Here is a 16251-nt window from a genome sequence, read left to right as displayed (position 1 = left end):
GAAATACCCAAACAATTGCAAAACAGCCTCACACCCATGTACAAATTAGCCACAATACATAGTTGTTGGTTTCTTCTGCTTTCACAATTCACTACTTTTACCAGAATGGAGGCCAGCAGTCGGCCTACTTCTTGATTTCACGTGTTGAAGATGGTTAATAGAAATGTGTGGTTCTTTTTAAATAACATATTTTATTGTTGTTGCAGGATTGGCACTTGCCCACAGTTTCGTCCTCTGCCTCTGCTCACCACATGGTAGGTACTATTTACTTAATTTATATGGCAAAGCTCTTCACTTAACCTTAAATTCTGCTTAACATGGGAAATGTATGACCAATGTTTCCTACAATGGAGGTGCCACTTTTGGGATATTTGCTGCACACATTTCACACAGTGGGAAGAACTGTAATGAGCTTGCTGAATATGCCTGTATGGCCCAATTGCTTTTAACTATGACCTATTGATCCCTTCAGCCCAAACTACCATAATTTCAGCGTCTGTCTGTTATTTGGGAAGGTACGCCATTTTTGCCAAAAGATAGCCTTGTTAATTGCCATATTAGCATTGTTTTTTTGCCAAAACGACTATGCGAATACATAGGCAGACTCAATCCGCAAGAGACATTCCGAAGGCAAACATTTTGGCGCAGATTTTCTCTGTACCCGCCTATTCCTAACCCGGGCAGTAGGAGGCGCTCCCGACCCAGTGCGTTAACCCTGGACACATGTCCTGCATGAACGCTGAATGCAGTTAGGGATGGCCTAAACGAAACCCATGAAATCAGGAATTAGCCTGGATTGTGACTATTTGTTTGCACCTGCAAAAAAGCAGGCGCACGCAATCCAAATTAAAGGTCAAAGTTCAATGCCATGTTTGCAGTGGTGTAGATCACGTGGAAATGACTCCATGTGTGTGTGTGGAAGGGTGCAGAAAATCATGCGCGACTGGTTTTCTGCATCCCCCACTGCATACAGAATGTTATTTCCGGATCCAGGACCTCTTTTTGACCTCTGGTCCTTGCAAATGTAGCGTCTCCAGGTAGAACAGACCTCAATGTTTTATAAATGGCTTTGATTAAGAATTACAACAATACTTTGCATGTATTTGTATGTGTAGTTGGTCATCTCAGGGTTCCTTAGCTGGTGCTTGTATGCTTGTGTGGTGAGATGTAGTGTTTGTTTGTCACTATCAGTCACTGGTGTTACCTTCAAAGTAGCACCTTGTCAGTTAGTTATTCACATTAGATGCAGAGTGGTCCATTGTGATCAGAGTCTTGTTATTGAGTCTGGTGTCATGCCTTCAGAAGAGGAACCACTAAGGGATGTGGACGTTGCTAGTTGGAAGCTCTCTATACATTCAGAGAAATTTGCTCAGAATCCCATCTGCTGGCGAGATGCTAGGGTTAGGGTTTACAAGATGCGCTGCGTGCATTCCGCGATGACAGGTTTAAATGTCATGCTTGAGTGGTGAATGTAGGCCATGACAAAGAATTGATATTGCGGTGGAAGGGCAGTGGTGTGTGTGTGATGCTGCTCATCGTTATGTTGTTTTCCCCTGGACAGTAGTCCTCAGTCTGTTGTCAGAAGAGTTCAGTATCTTTCATGAACTCCTGGGAAGTGTGGTGTTGACTGCCACTGTGCAGAGTAACATTTTCATTGCTTAGAAGAAGGAGCAAATCGGCATGAAATGCTACATTAAAACATGGAAGTGGTGTTGTTTTTTTATCTAGAACCTGTCTTTCTTCGTCAGCAATTGTTTTTTCTTAAACGCAGGCTTGTGCTTTCCTTTTTCTTCCAGGTTTAATAGTTGCGTTTAAACTATACCGTTGCAAATTAGATTGTTACTACTTTTGCCAACATATCGTGCACTAGTTTAATGGTGTTGGAATGTAACACGTGTTCAGCTATTTTGGTTTTAGAAGGCAATGGGACCGCATGGATTGCGTTTGGGGAATAACACTTTCCCACTTGTCCAAAAAGCCACAGTGTGAAATCTCTACCCAGCACATAATAGGGAAATATTGCCTTTCGATCACCCCGAGAATGACCAGGACAAATGATTATGTTTGCTCACAACACAGCACCCCATCTTACTGGAATGTGTTTTAGTGGAGTTCAGGCAGTTTATGCCGAAATCTTGCAGCAACCCTCCTCAAGAAGATTACACTGCATCCTGTGGTTATTTAAAATGCCACACTGGTATGAAATGTGAACACCTCTCTAGTTATTTAGGACATCGATTCATGAGTAGTTGCGTTGGATTCGCACTTCAGGGGGAATGGGTTTTCTGGTAACAGAACAAAAAGGCTTTATTTTTGTTGGAAGCAAAATAGTCCCAATAAATGACATGACTTTGATGCTGCTCCGTTAGATGTTTGGGTATATGTCAGACACCCTCATTTAGATGTCAGGGTATATGTCAGATACCATCAGTTAGACGTCAGGGTATATGTCAGATACCCTCAGTTAGATGTCAGGGTATATAACAGACACCCTCAGTTAGATGTCAGGATATATATCATATCAGACACCCTCAGTTAGATATCAAGGTATATATCAGACACCCTCAGTTAGATGTCAGGGTATATATAAGACACCCTCAGTTAGATGTCAGGTATATATCAGACACTCTCAATTAGATATCACGGTATATATCAGATACCCTCAGTTAGATGTCAGGGTATATATCAGACACCCTCAGTTATATATCAAGGTATATATCAGACACCCTCAGTTAGATGTCAGGGTATATATCAGACACCCTCAGTTAGATATCACAGTATATATCAGACACCATCAGTTAGATGTCAGGTTATATATCCAACACTCTCAGTTAGATGTTAGGGTATATATCAGACACCCTCAGTTAGATGTCAAGAATATATCAGACACTCTTAATTAGATATCAGGGTGTATATCATACACCCTCACATGTCAGAGTATATATCACACACCCTCAGTTAGATATCAGGGTATATATCAGACCTCCTCAGTTAAATGTCAGGGTATATATCAGACACCATCAGTTAGATGTCAGGGTATATATTAGACACCCTCAGTTAGATATCAGGTATATATCAGACACCCTCAGATGTCAGGGTATATTTTAGACACCCTCATTCATAGATACATTTCAAAGTCCTCCCTGAAAAGTGCTGAATTCAGAATCTTAGGCAAAGCTAGAAGGTGAATCTTTGCTTAACATATGAGGGCATAGTGATACAGTAGAGGGAGTTATGTGGGCATGCAAATATTTAAGGTGACATACATGAAGAAATGTACATGCCATTGTTGTCCATTTGAACTGAATAAGCCAGTGGTCTCATCACATGAGTAGTTGGGGTACAATAGCAGTTAAAGTGGGATCCCTTGGTAAAGGTCATTACTACAAACTTAATTTACCATCCCAAATGCAGGAACCAGAAATCTGAGGGTCAGGCATAAAAAGTGTCGGTGCAATACATGCTGAGTCAACTTATTATGGATGCCCTTCCTTGGGATTCCTTCTCGCATCAACCGGTTCAATGTGAGGGAAAGAGATCATGTGGAAATAAGCAGCAGGGAGTGAGGGAGGCACACCCTCAGGCGTGGAGGAAAAACCTGGACCACAAAGAATTAGAAAATAAAGAAATGGGTGGACACAGGGATTGTCCCGTGTGTATCTAAACAAACCAGGCCCAGGCACGAGCCAGCAGAAACTAGGTTCCCAGAGTGAGCATGCTGCAAGAGGAAGCGCCCAGGGCCTGGCACAGCAGTAAGGCAGAGGGTCTGGAAATAATGCAAAATGGGCAGGTAGTAGGCAGGGCAATGGAATGAAGAAGGTTGTGGGCGGAGCATAGCCCAGGGGGATCCTGTATGACCAACCAGGGAGAAATGAGTTAGCAGTGAGCACAACACCGGGAGCAACCGAGGACAAGGTTGTCGAAAAAAGAGGCCTGATAAAAAAAATTTCACAGTAGGATGGCCCTCGATCTGTGTAATATCAGAATATATGCCCCTTATCATATCTGAGATTACATATTAAAATTCTGGCCCGACAGCACTTCTGTGTTGTGAGCTTTTGAAAGAAAAAGATAATGGAATGATATGATGTGATAAGTCATTTATAACGCGCCTGTACACAAGTATTTCTAGGTGTGACAAGACAAGGGAGGGAAGACAGAAAGAGGACAAAACAATCTTACAAGGCCTTGTGTCATTCAGATCATGCAAATGCGACAACACAAAGTGCAGGGGGAAAGGAGGGGGGAGTGCCAGGGAGAGGGAGGGGGGAAGTGCAGTCAGGGCAGCATTGCACTCAACACTGGGAATGCACTCAACACTGGGATCATGAGCTCTCCCTGCCCAAAAACCTGGTAGCTCTGGAACTTTTGTGATTTTAATTGCAATTATGTCTTGAATATGTTTCCTAGTTTCAAGCAGCGTTTCTTTCTGTCAACACCATGATCCCAGTTTGTTACCCTGTAAAGAATCAGCTCGCCAAGGAGCAAGGTCCAGGAATAGTCATATGGATCTGTGTGTGTCATTAGCATACTGATTGCATTCTGGCTAATTTATGTGTAGGATATTTGTATGCAGCCTTCAATACACATTGAACAACAGGAATGACAAAACTAATCCCTGTGGTACAAGAACAGCAAGGTCTTTCCCATCATATATGGGATCCTATTGCCACCCTCTGTACCTAGTACCACCCTCTGTATCCTTCGCACTAGTAAAAGGTGTCACAAATCATAAACCATATCAATCCCACCAAACCTGGCAAGTCCTAGAACAGCAACTGGTGATCTGCTCTTAGTGTATTGGCCAAAGTAAACCAACTCTGCAAACATCAGAGAGGGTCTTCACCCCACAATCATTCTGGTGTCAAAGAATCTGTCCGCAAACCAACCAAGGTCAACCCCAGACGGACACAAAGAGAAATTAAATAAAGTTTTATTAAGGGTATTTTCTGTTATTATGATGTGTACCACACACCGCTGCTGTTGGCATGTTCTCCAGGTCGCCTGGCAGATCTGATAGCGAGTCCTTGGGGTTGGTTAGTCAGGGGGAGCGGGGAGGGCAGGATTGCAGTGCTTTGTGGTGTTTAGATATGCATGGGTGTAAGGCTTGTTTGGTGTGAAGTGTAGGAGGCACCGATGGCCTTGTGTCCGGAGATGTGGCCTTGTGCTTGTAGTGTGTGAATTTGTTGGGCAGGGTCTCAGTGTGACATTTGGAGTTAGAGGAGTGCATTCTGTATTGTGTGAAGTCTTTGGAGAGAGACTTTTTTAAAAAGCTTTGTGCAAGTAGCTGGTTTGCATTTGTGTGTGGTGTGTAAGGTGGAGAGAAATTGAGGGTAAGTTAAAACCATAGGGGGTTCTTGTGAATTTCTGTTGTGCTTTCAAACTACTGGCCTTGTTGACAGTTGTGTTGTGGTGAGAGGTGTTTGGCTTTTTGTGGTTGATGCATGAAGATGTCCTGTGTTGTGCTTTAGAGATTTCAGGGGACGGGGAAGGCATTCACTTAGGGGTTTGGCGGTGTTGACTGGCTGTGTTGCCTTCTAGTCATTATAGTTCTCTGAATACTGTACCGTATGTTCTAGGCAAACGGTTGGGAGTCCGGCATGGCATTTCCTTAGGTTGTGTCGGCATGTAACAGCCCAAATGAAACTTCATGCCTCAAAGAAACTCCATTTAGTTTACTATCTTTACTGAACATTAGATTCCGGCACCTGTTTTGATCATCAGTGCAATATTTGTGTCCCATGTTCATGGCAGAAATGGTATCTCTATTATTGACCTTTACCCTTTCCAACTTCATTGGTTCGGCCCCCGAACCACGATAATCCCTCCACTTACCTGCTCCCCGGCTGGTGCCCAAAAATTACTTCTTCCGGGCTGCTTCCTGTTCCGGTATTCAGCAGTTTTTTAGCGGCAGTCCAAAAAACGCAGTCTGAATTCCGCTGATCGGCAGATACCATATTGGCATATTTTCACCTGCAATAAATCTCTGTTTTGAATCTGTAAAATGATTTAAAAAGCTTCTCCTGCAAACATATCACTTATCATTGACACCCAGACCAGCACCCCTCGGCTACTATCCTTCCGTATATGTAGCAGTGAAAATGTCATGTTTACGTGAATGGGGGTAAATGTACATAGGAAGAGCTGCAAATATGTCTTCAGTGCTGTGTTGTAATTATCACCAGATGAGCACAGTCCTACAGAAACCAATAGCTCACGTAACCAGCATTAATTCATTTGATGATAATGCTCAGCTGATCCATTTGGAAATACTTAATGAGGCCGGCAAGGTCTTAATATGTTTTGGAAGGATAAAGTGTGCACTGTGTATTCAAAGCTTCGTCCATTTCTGCAGTAAATGCAATTATTTTAAGGAGTCGTGGTTGCCTGTCTTGAATAACATATGTCTCTTTTGATATCCATGAACAGTTCAGGCTCGTTAGTACTAAACAGGTTGTAGTATGTGTTATTGATATTCATGCCCAAGGGTTTAGTATAGGGGTGCACAACAAATTTTGTCAGAGGGTCGAATGTACCTTACATGCTGCCTATAGTGGGCCGAAAATGTGGAGGAGCGACAGGCGGGGTGCTGGGTGGGGCGGGTACATGGTAGGAGGCTTTTTCAACCCCCAAATTTTATCAAACATATGGAAACAGAATACGTTTTTGAGGTGTCCGGTCTTTATTTGTATTTCAGACTTACATTTTGTACTACACATTTTCCATTTTTATCACGTATTTCCTTGATAAGGACATGTTGGTAACAGTAGGGTAATGGTAGGCAAATAATTTAGGAGAAACGCTGCGCTCAAACATTTCACAAATTATGTCGCAAGGCACATTGCACTGCCATTTGCACAGCTTCTGGCACGGCTGTAAGTGAGCAATGAACCAAAAGGATTGGGGGAATACTGTTTCTTTCTTTAAGTGGGAGATGAACCACTGTATCAGACATGCATTATGAGTGAGAAACATAGCAGGGTTTCTCAGATGTCAGTTTCTGGATCTCGGGCTCCATTGAGGATGAGCCTACTCTCAGAATAGCATGGAGATGGTGGTCGGTGAGTCTTGTCCTTAGACTGGATTTATGTAATTGCAACTGAGAGAAAACTTGCTTGCAAATGTAGGTAATGTCAAACATGGACACCATCTTTGATGCTTCCCAGGACAGGTTGGTCATTTGCGCAGTGTTAAGAGATTATGGGCCTCATTACGATTTTGGCGGTAGCCATGCCGCTATTGGCAGCATGGCTGCCGCCAAAATCGGGTCCGGGTTTCCAGAATGGGGAATTACTGGGCCATTCGAGTTCGGAGGGCCCGGTAATTCCTCCCTTTGGGAACCCGGGCCCGGACCTTCCCCATTCCCATTCAGCCCCATAGGGCTGAATGGGAATGGGGGAGAGAGCAAACAACGGGCCGATTACGAGCGGCCCGTTGTTTGCTCCCTCCTCCCCTCGCGGGACCCGCTCTGCACGTATGGTGAAACCAGACGTGCAGAGCGGGTCCCGCGAGGGGACCTCGTAATGAGGCGGTATGGGTTAACGGCGCTGGCACCTTTACCGACGCCGTTAACCCCTTACCGTCTCACTTATTATGAGGCCCTATGTGTTAGGAAAAGGCTAATAAGGCATCTCTGTATTTATTTTTGAGGGCACTACAGCACTGAATTTCAATCACTTTAAGCTGAAGATCAGGGGGGACATGTTTAACATCAGCAGAGAAAGGATCTGAAAAAGGTTTAAAATGAACTCACTGGGATTTAAATTGTGTGAAACAATTCCCCAAAACAACTTGCAGTTCAGTCAGGACCTTCACATGCCAATGCCATTCTATATACTTCTCGTGTGGGAACGCCTATGCACATGCAAGAGTACCAACATCCCTTTTCCCAGTTAGGCTGTCAGAAGTCTTAACCTTATTTCAATAGCAAAACAGCCTACAACAGATCACAGATTAGATTTTGGCTTCCTTGCAACTTTACATTTAAGTCATTCAAATGGCCTGTCAGGTCAGTCAGAAAAGCAAAGTGAGCTACTCAGTCAACATCTTGCATGATATAAGTGTCCATACCCTTATCATCAAGGAATGCTTTTATCTCCTGTCGTAAAGCAAAGAATCGCTTCGGAACATTGCCACGACTAAGCCAGCGAACATCAGTGTGATACAGAGCTTCACCATAATCTGCCTTTCCCTTGTCTAAAAATGCCTGAAACAATCTGTGGTTTAAAGAGCGTGCAAAGATAAAATTAACTGTTTTCACAATGAAGTCCATGACTTCTGTGAAATGCAAATGGTTTGCACATAATGCCTCCTGATGTATAATGCAATGATACATTTTCAAATGGACAGCCTTCTCAAACAAGTGTCTTCTCAAACAGTCAATAAAACCATTTCGCTCTCCAATCATGGCTGGCGCCCCATCAGTGGTCACACCTACCAGATTATCGCATGGAAAATTTACATCATCAATGATTTTTTTAAAAGGCATTAAAAATGTAAATGCCAGTACTTCTTTCATGCAAAGATACCAGGGAAACCAGTTCCTGAAATACTTTGAATTCGCTACTGACCCAACAAATGAAATTTAAGAGCTGGGCTGTGTCACTCACATCTGTGCTCTCATCAAGGGCCGCTGAAAAGAATTGTATGTCCTTACATTGCATTTTCAGTTGGCTGTAATACTTGCACTGATCACCTGGTTACCCTATGTTCTCGGGCCCAGGTCCCCTCCCCGCCAGTTGCACACCTGCACTGCCCCCCTGGCAACCCTTGCACTCTGGGGCTGGTTCTGTATCCCTACTGCCCCCTACCAGCACTTGACACCTGATGCCTGCACTTACCCTTGCACCTGCCACCAACTGGCCGCACTTCTTATTTATTGTTGCTATTTATTGTTTCTATTTATTTACTGTGTATCCTATGTACTGCACTTCCCCTCCCCGACCCCCTCGCACTTTTCCTCCTCCCCACCTCCCCTTCACTTGCGTGATCTCAATGGCACCTGGCCTAGTAAGATCGTTATCTCTGTCTTCCCTCTGTTCCCCTCCCTTGCCTCATCGCGCCTTGAAACACTTGTGTATAGGCGCATTATAAATGCCATATCATATCATATCATATCTAAAATACGCCACTGGATCCTCATCTTGAAAGGGGAACATTTGTAAAAGCATCTTTCTTTCCTTACACAGCGCCTTGCAATCTCCATCAGGCAGTCTTCTACAAAACCCCCGTCTGCAAAAGGCCGTGCTGACCTCACACTAAGCTGCGCAACCTTATAACTCGCTATGTTGACACATTCAGATGCTTGTCAGCTCGAAAACAGCTTGTTGCTTACTTAATCAGTTGTGTTTTTAGCTCTTCTGCTTTCTTTATTCTTGCTTCCCCCTGCAAATCTATATATTGAGAATATTTAGTTTCACAATGACAGCGGATATAATATTCCTTGGCGACTGTAATTTGTGCAAGGCAAATAAGGCATGAGTACACATTAGGTTTGGACTGAATGAAAACAAACTTCTGTGCAGATGGGCCTTTAATCACCTTAACCCAAACAGGCCCACCCCCTAAGAAGTGAGAACATGGTTGTACATACAGCAAGTTTATGTACAATTTTCCAGGGAGCCGTTAGATGGTGTTGGGGACCAAACTAACCCAAGTGTCAACAAACCACATCAGTTCACATCTTTTATACAGTTTTGCAAAAGTTAAAACACTCCAAAACACTTTATTGCAATCCACCCCCCAAACATGATTGCACAAACCCTCTTTAAAGAAATCCCATCTTTTCCCAATTTCTACATTTTCATTGGCCAGTTTTATCTTTATAATTATCTTCAGATTATATTAAAACACACCTCTTCTTATGATTTGTCTGTAGTAGGTCATGACTTTAACACCTGGTTAACCGTTGGTATTGAAACATAATCAATCACTAGCAATAACTGTCCTGAAAGGTTCAAACCCTAACTCTTGATTTGCACATGGCTTGCATGAATATTCCCTGCAATTTGATGAAGGCTGGGTGAATGATTTCTTTATTAGTGATGCTATCTCATTCCCCAGGTCACCGTTCCATTTAAACTTTCCAATCTACAAAAACTCTGACTTAATCGGAAACTCCTTAATAGCTTTAGGCACTGGCTTACCCCACATTTTACTACTGACCAAAATACATAACAAAACTCCTTCTGTCACGCTCTCAGGCAGCAAGAGATTACAAATACTATCTACAAGACCTATTAGACCATAAAAACTCAGGGCTATTTTCTACAGTTGTCCTGATGGCGAAGGTTGAAGTTACTCATTCACCTGCTTTCTGAAAACCTGGCAAGGTTAGTTTGAAAGTCAAAGTACATTTTTGCAAAAGGGGTCCCAACTACTTTGTTCCTGCATGAATTCTCCATGTATTTATATTATATATGTATGTTTTTACATTTGGTGGCTTTAACTTTTTATCTTTCTGCACACATTCAAGCTAATATGTGTCCATTTCTAACCAACCGGAACACTAAAGTAACATTTCCCATCCATAATTAACTACACTTTGATACCTATGAAATTGCAACATGGCACCCAGCTCGCCTCCACTCCCAGTTAGTCATATGGTGGGCGCAACATGAATTCATTGTAATCATGGGGACCTTTCCTGACTACCCCAACACTCCCCCCTTTAGTTAATACTTTCACTAACAAATCATAATCATCTTCTTAGGGAAGAACCCCACAACTATCTCTCACCCCAGTCTCAATGTGGGCATACTCCTCCACCGAACAAAGAAAACTCATCCCTCCAACATTCCCGCAATCTACCAGCTTCCCCACAGAAGCATGCCAATATGGTGCAGGGCAGAAGACACCTTCAGTTTGAGTACTGTGAAGGCATCAGGAAGTACACACAGACAAAAGAGTAAAGTTTGGGCTGTACGATTATATTATCAATCTCAAAGGGGTTGGTGTAAGGCCTTCCTTGCCCTATGCTAAGGTGGGATTTCCCTACCTAACTATAACTAAGGATAGTCTGTGTCAAAAAGTCCAAAGTAAATGTCAGCCTGTGTCCAAAACCTATACTTGCTCTTACATCGATTTGCTCAAACTGTGTAGGGATGTCAGCAGTGCCCAAACAAAAGTTCAGAGCTTCTTCCAGCTCTTGGTCAGAAAGGGGCTCTCCCTTGCCCAGGATTCCAAATAGTTCACTTTCAATCACAAAGGAGTTCCCTTCCCCAAGCTTTCACAACAACACAATTCCTCTGGATTCTTCTAAGCTTCACTCTTTTTGGATCTTTCATCAATTTCATATACAGTTCAACTCTTTCAATTCATAATGTGCAAGCTGCTATGGATATTCAACCATAAACTTATAGATGAGCCAAGTTGCCTCTCTTTAGTGGGGTGTGCTCAGTCTAGGCACAGTTGTTGGACCACGCGGTCCACCCATTACAGGTCACTGAACTGACACACCTGATTGGCTTCTTTTCTACAATTACACCACCACTGCTGGAGCTCAACAGTGGTATTGGCCTTAAATTCTTTTAGTTCTTTTCAACACTTGTTTTGCCACCATTCACTTGTTGGATTATCAGACTTTCTCAAGTTGTTACCTCAAGTTTAACATTCAACTTGTGCAGGTCCTCTTTTCCTTATGGCTCTTACCAATGCTTGATTGTTCTCAACTTGTACAATTCACAGTTCTTTAAATTCATTACCAATGCTTGTTTTCTTTAGTTTCTAGGATTCACAGTTCATTTGTATCAGGGAACTCTTTTCTTTGCTTCCCACTTGTATGGCGTTTACTCATTGTTACTTTCAATTGGTTCGGTATTCAAAATTACAGTTGATTAATATCCAAAACAACGTAACTGCAAATTCCCAGTTCACCCCCCTGCTAGGAATTGGCACCCTGCTCACAGGCTTCTTGTTCAACTTCAGGTTTTCAAGTTTACTGCTTTTATGGCTTCTCTGCAGCCTTTCCAATTTTGCTACAGTTCAGTTTTCACAAACCACTGCTTTCATCACATTATCGTAGCCGTTAAACATCAGTGTTTTACATTTTCTGTACCGGCAATCACATTGCCTCCTCTGTCACTCACTCACTCACTCACTCACTCCCGAGCGCTCTGACCTTCCTTCAACACATGGTTTGCACCACAGCATCTCGGAGTCGTCCAGCCTCACTTAACACACATGGTATGCTGTCTTTGTGTGCCCTTCTCTGCTTCGGTTGGTTCTTTATTGCTACAGCTGTTTCCGGCTTGGCAAGCCCCTCTTGGGTCTCCAACAACTCGGGCTACTGGAGAGGTAGTCCTCTTGACTCCAGGAGGTTGGCAGCCTGACCCTGCCTCCAGAGACCTTCCGACAATGCCAGTCACAATCAGCATTCTGCTGCAATGACTCTACAGCACCTCAGCACTTTGGACACACATTTCCCTGCCATCACATCCTGCTTCTGCATCTGCAAGCACCTTTTCTCCTTTTGAAAGCACCTTCTTTCCTTCTCCATTAGCCTCACCTGAGTTGGCCATTTGTACAGCCCCTTTGACTCCAGGTGGTCACCATTCAAATTGATTTAATCAATGGTCTTAGTACTCAGCATCCCTCTTCCTCATTCCAGTACCAGAGTATTGTTTGTGCATGTCTGAGTTAATAAAGGATAAATGCAAGTTCCTCTGTGGTCTCTTCCTCGTCTCAGTACCAGAGTGGTATACATTGGGAGATGGTTTTCTAATACATAGGAAATTGATTGGAAATATCATATAAAAGCCTAGGGGACATTTGATTCCTGATGAAAGGGAAATGGGGGATACCATGTCTCACACAAGGGTGCCTCACCCCCACTCCCCAAGTCTCCCCCTCCCAGGTGATCCTCCCTCGCATATCCACCCCCAGGGTCAGTATCCAAGAGTGATGGCCTTTCCCTGGCCACATGGGGGAGGATATTTTGGGGGAAGAAATGAGGATGGACTCAGATTCCTTACAGTACCCATATGGGATGATGTAGTGGTGGCCCTTGCCTTGGACAGGGTTACGGTCATCATGGCGGCAGCTGTTGGTACCTGGGCTGAGAAACAACATAGGATCAATTGACAAGAACAAAAAAGAATGAGAAAAAAAGACAAAAATAGGTAACATGGTTTTTGCAGCGAGGCTCAACCAAGAAGGCACACTTACAAGAAACGAGAGTTGATCCATGAGTCGTTGATGATTCCAGCCTCTGTTTCCATGATCACTTTTAGTTTATGCAGGGCAACAATAGATCTGGTAAGCATCCTGTTTTCAGTATCATTGGGAGGCACAAACGTGCAACAGGTATTCCCTGTCTTCCGGCATATCACAACTTGCATTGCTGTTAGGAGGTCGAGTATATACCTGTTTTGCAGAGTCATAAGCCTGATTGCCATTAATTCTTCCCTAATGGTGCTGACTCTTACGTGTTCAAAAAGAGAAGGAGTTCATACCTGGTCACCTGGAATGATTTTGCATTGCCGCTGCTTGGGTGGTAGGTGCTCAGATGGAGGCGAAGGAGTCTCGGGGCTAAACAGCCGATATCTATCAGGAAGGTCTGCTAAAGCCTGTGATGATGCTGCTGAAATTTAGCTTGATCTTCTCCTACGTTGCCATTGTTCATGATTTTCGTCGTCGAACATAATCCATGACCTGGTTATATGAGGTGGTGAAAGGGAGGCAAGGGGCACAGTGGACAAAGTGGGCACAGATGCAATTTCGGGCATTGGACGGGCCAAAATCAGACGCTCTTCAGGGATCACGAGAACGGACACATGAAGAGTAGAGAGACTGCACACACCTCGCCAGGCTGGAGGCAACTGTCTGTATGCATGCAATCCACAGGTCCAGAAATTATCCAAAAGAGCAGCCGTACCTCCAGCCAGATCTGTGATGCGAAGTGTGTGACTGCATTTCCCATTTGTGCCGACAGGCACCGTGCCATCGCCCTTACAGAGCAGAGAAAAATGTGTGTCTGTATCTTAACAGGTTTTTCTGGCTCTTTGAGCCACGTCAGATACTGCAAATGATTTCTCCATAGTGTCTTGTGCTCTTGATTTATTCGTGCCACCCTTTCTTCTGAGAATCCCGTCATTCCTCCAGCTCTGCAACTCTTCATGCCTTACTTCCATCCATTTTTTAGGAAAAAGAGCTTCTTCCAAGGTCAATTGAACTCTTTGAAAACATATAATATGTTTGTGTTCTGTATGCTCTGCAATTGAACACTCATCATCACTTGGTAAGATTGAGTCCGCCATTGACTGCCCTTTAAACTGCCCTCAAACCCTACACAGGGCTAGGTGCACTAGGCATAGTGCATCTGCTACCTTTACCTCACTCAGGATAAATACTCTAGGAATGCCAGAAGCATGGGGCATGAGAGAGTGGACATAGCAATATCTTACAGATATCTCTCTCCTCACCTTCCTCATATGGCTATACCATATGTTATCCACTGCAAAACCATGTGCATTCATTGTAGCATCTAATTCATCATCGTCATTATCAAAAAGATTGTTATCAACATTTCTTTTCACTCTTAACATTTTCTCCTCAGACCTCATTTTTACACAATTTACAATCTTAGACATTCTTTCAACCAATACAAAAAATATTTAAATTCAAGATCTCTGTTTGAACCCCCCTTTACACTGAAATGAACATTGAATCCTTAAGGTGTACTTAACTTCTATGCCTGCTCCTGCTCCCGTGTAGGTGGAGGGCTGCCGGTATCCCTTTGAGTATCCCTTAGGTGGATCCAAATCTTGGTGCCCTCCACCTTCACTGCAGTCGGAATCGCGTAGATCACCCTGTGCGCCCCATGGAAAACGCTGCTTGTTCCAGCGACACACAAAGGTGTGGATGTAGATGTCCCCAGGGAAAAGCTGTGTCTTGTGCTGATCATCGGCAGTCTTTCTGCTTTCTCCTGTTGTATTTTGGTAAGAAGACACAACCTGTCTTAACATAAAACCTATCTTAACACTTTTCATTAATGTTGTAAGGTATTCCCGAAACTCCTCTATTAGGACCGCTGCGGTATTGTGTGTTTTCTAATGGCATATGTGTAGGTGAGAGAGGTGTATGTAGCCTGCGCCCAGTCACGATTTTGTGAGGGCTCAAGCGGTGGTCCCTCCCTGGATGGTTTCATTAAAAAAACAGGGCTAGTGGAAGGCATGTGAATCATTTTTTAAAACAATCTGCCTATATTTTAGATAAACAGGCTTTAGGGACCCCATTGAGCCACTCTATGAGTCTGTTGACCTATGGTTGGTACACCAATCACAAACAATGCTTTATTCCTAGCAACAAAGTGATTTCTGCAAACAAGGCATTAAAGAAGTGGGTTCCGTTGTCGGATTTTAGGACCTTGCAAATACTGCATCTTGGAAATACCTCTCTCACCAGAAATCTCCCTGCCGTTTTAGCATCAGTATGTATGCAGGGGGAAAACTCAAGCACTCGGGACAGTGGACAAGCCACGACAATTAGATATCTGAAGTTACTGCACCTCGTTATCATGTCTACAAAATCGATGTGGTGCTCCTTGAATGGACCAGAGGGGCTGGACAAGACCCCCCTCACCAACCTCATGGTATTTCCAGGATTTAATGTAGTTACCTGTTCTTGCAAGTTAGGGGTAAACCAGTCCTCCTGGAGTTCTGCTGCAATTTGTCATCGAGAAGTATGCAACGGGTTATGTAGTTGCTCTAGAGCCAAAAGAAGCAGCTCTACAGGCAACACTACCTTTCATGTCACCTCCTGTCTCTAAAGCAAATCTGTGGATGAGAGAACACATCCTCTCTTTTTCCAGAGCTCCAGTTCTTCTCTAGGGGCTTTCCCTTGCATTTCTATTATCTGGAGCACCAGGACTGCGGTGTACGGGGCTCGTAACTATACCTGTTGGGACACGGTTTCCATTTTCTGGGAATCTGTGAAAGGAAAATATGCTGCTTCCTTCACTGCCTTGTCTGCAGCATCATTTCCAAGAGCTATTCAATTAGTGTGGTTAGTATGGGCAGCACACTTTACTAGATCTATCTCTGCTGGCAAGGTTAATGCTTCAATTAGCCAGGATAGCAGCGCAGCATGCTGAATGGGGACCTGTCAGGGCTTCTAAACCCTCTTCTCTGCCATCTTGATAACCCAGAATGGACGGACAAGGTGATTTACTCTGAGTCAGAATAAACAGTGACTGTCTTCCCCTTACACATTTCTAGCGCCTCTATAAGTGCCACCAGTTCCGACACTTGTGCA

At 43.7% G+C, this 16251-nt stretch overlaps 1 protein-coding gene across 1 annotated transcript in view; it reads left to right on the top strand.

Moving 5' to 3' along the window:
- Positions 1-16251, top strand: part of TRAPPC3L (trafficking protein particle complex subunit 3L) — a 392150-nt gene that overhangs the window by 40682 nt on the left and 335217 nt on the right. Inside the window, exon 2 of the mRNA XM_069607870.1 lies at positions 207-254. Coding sequence (XP_069463971.1) covers positions 207-254 — 48 coding nt within the window. The remainder of the gene's footprint in view (positions 1-206; positions 255-16251) is intronic.

This window comes from Ambystoma mexicanum, chromosome 4q (assembly GCF_040938575.1).
Source record: "Ambystoma mexicanum isolate Mex_15411 chromosome 4q, UKY_AmexF1_1, whole genome shotgun sequence".
In the NCBI taxonomy this organism is placed as follows: domain Eukaryota; kingdom Metazoa; phylum Chordata; class Amphibia; order Caudata; family Ambystomatidae; genus Ambystoma; species Ambystoma mexicanum.
Note: the sequence above shows the minus strand (reverse complement) of the source record. Positions and strands in the feature narration are given on the sequence as shown.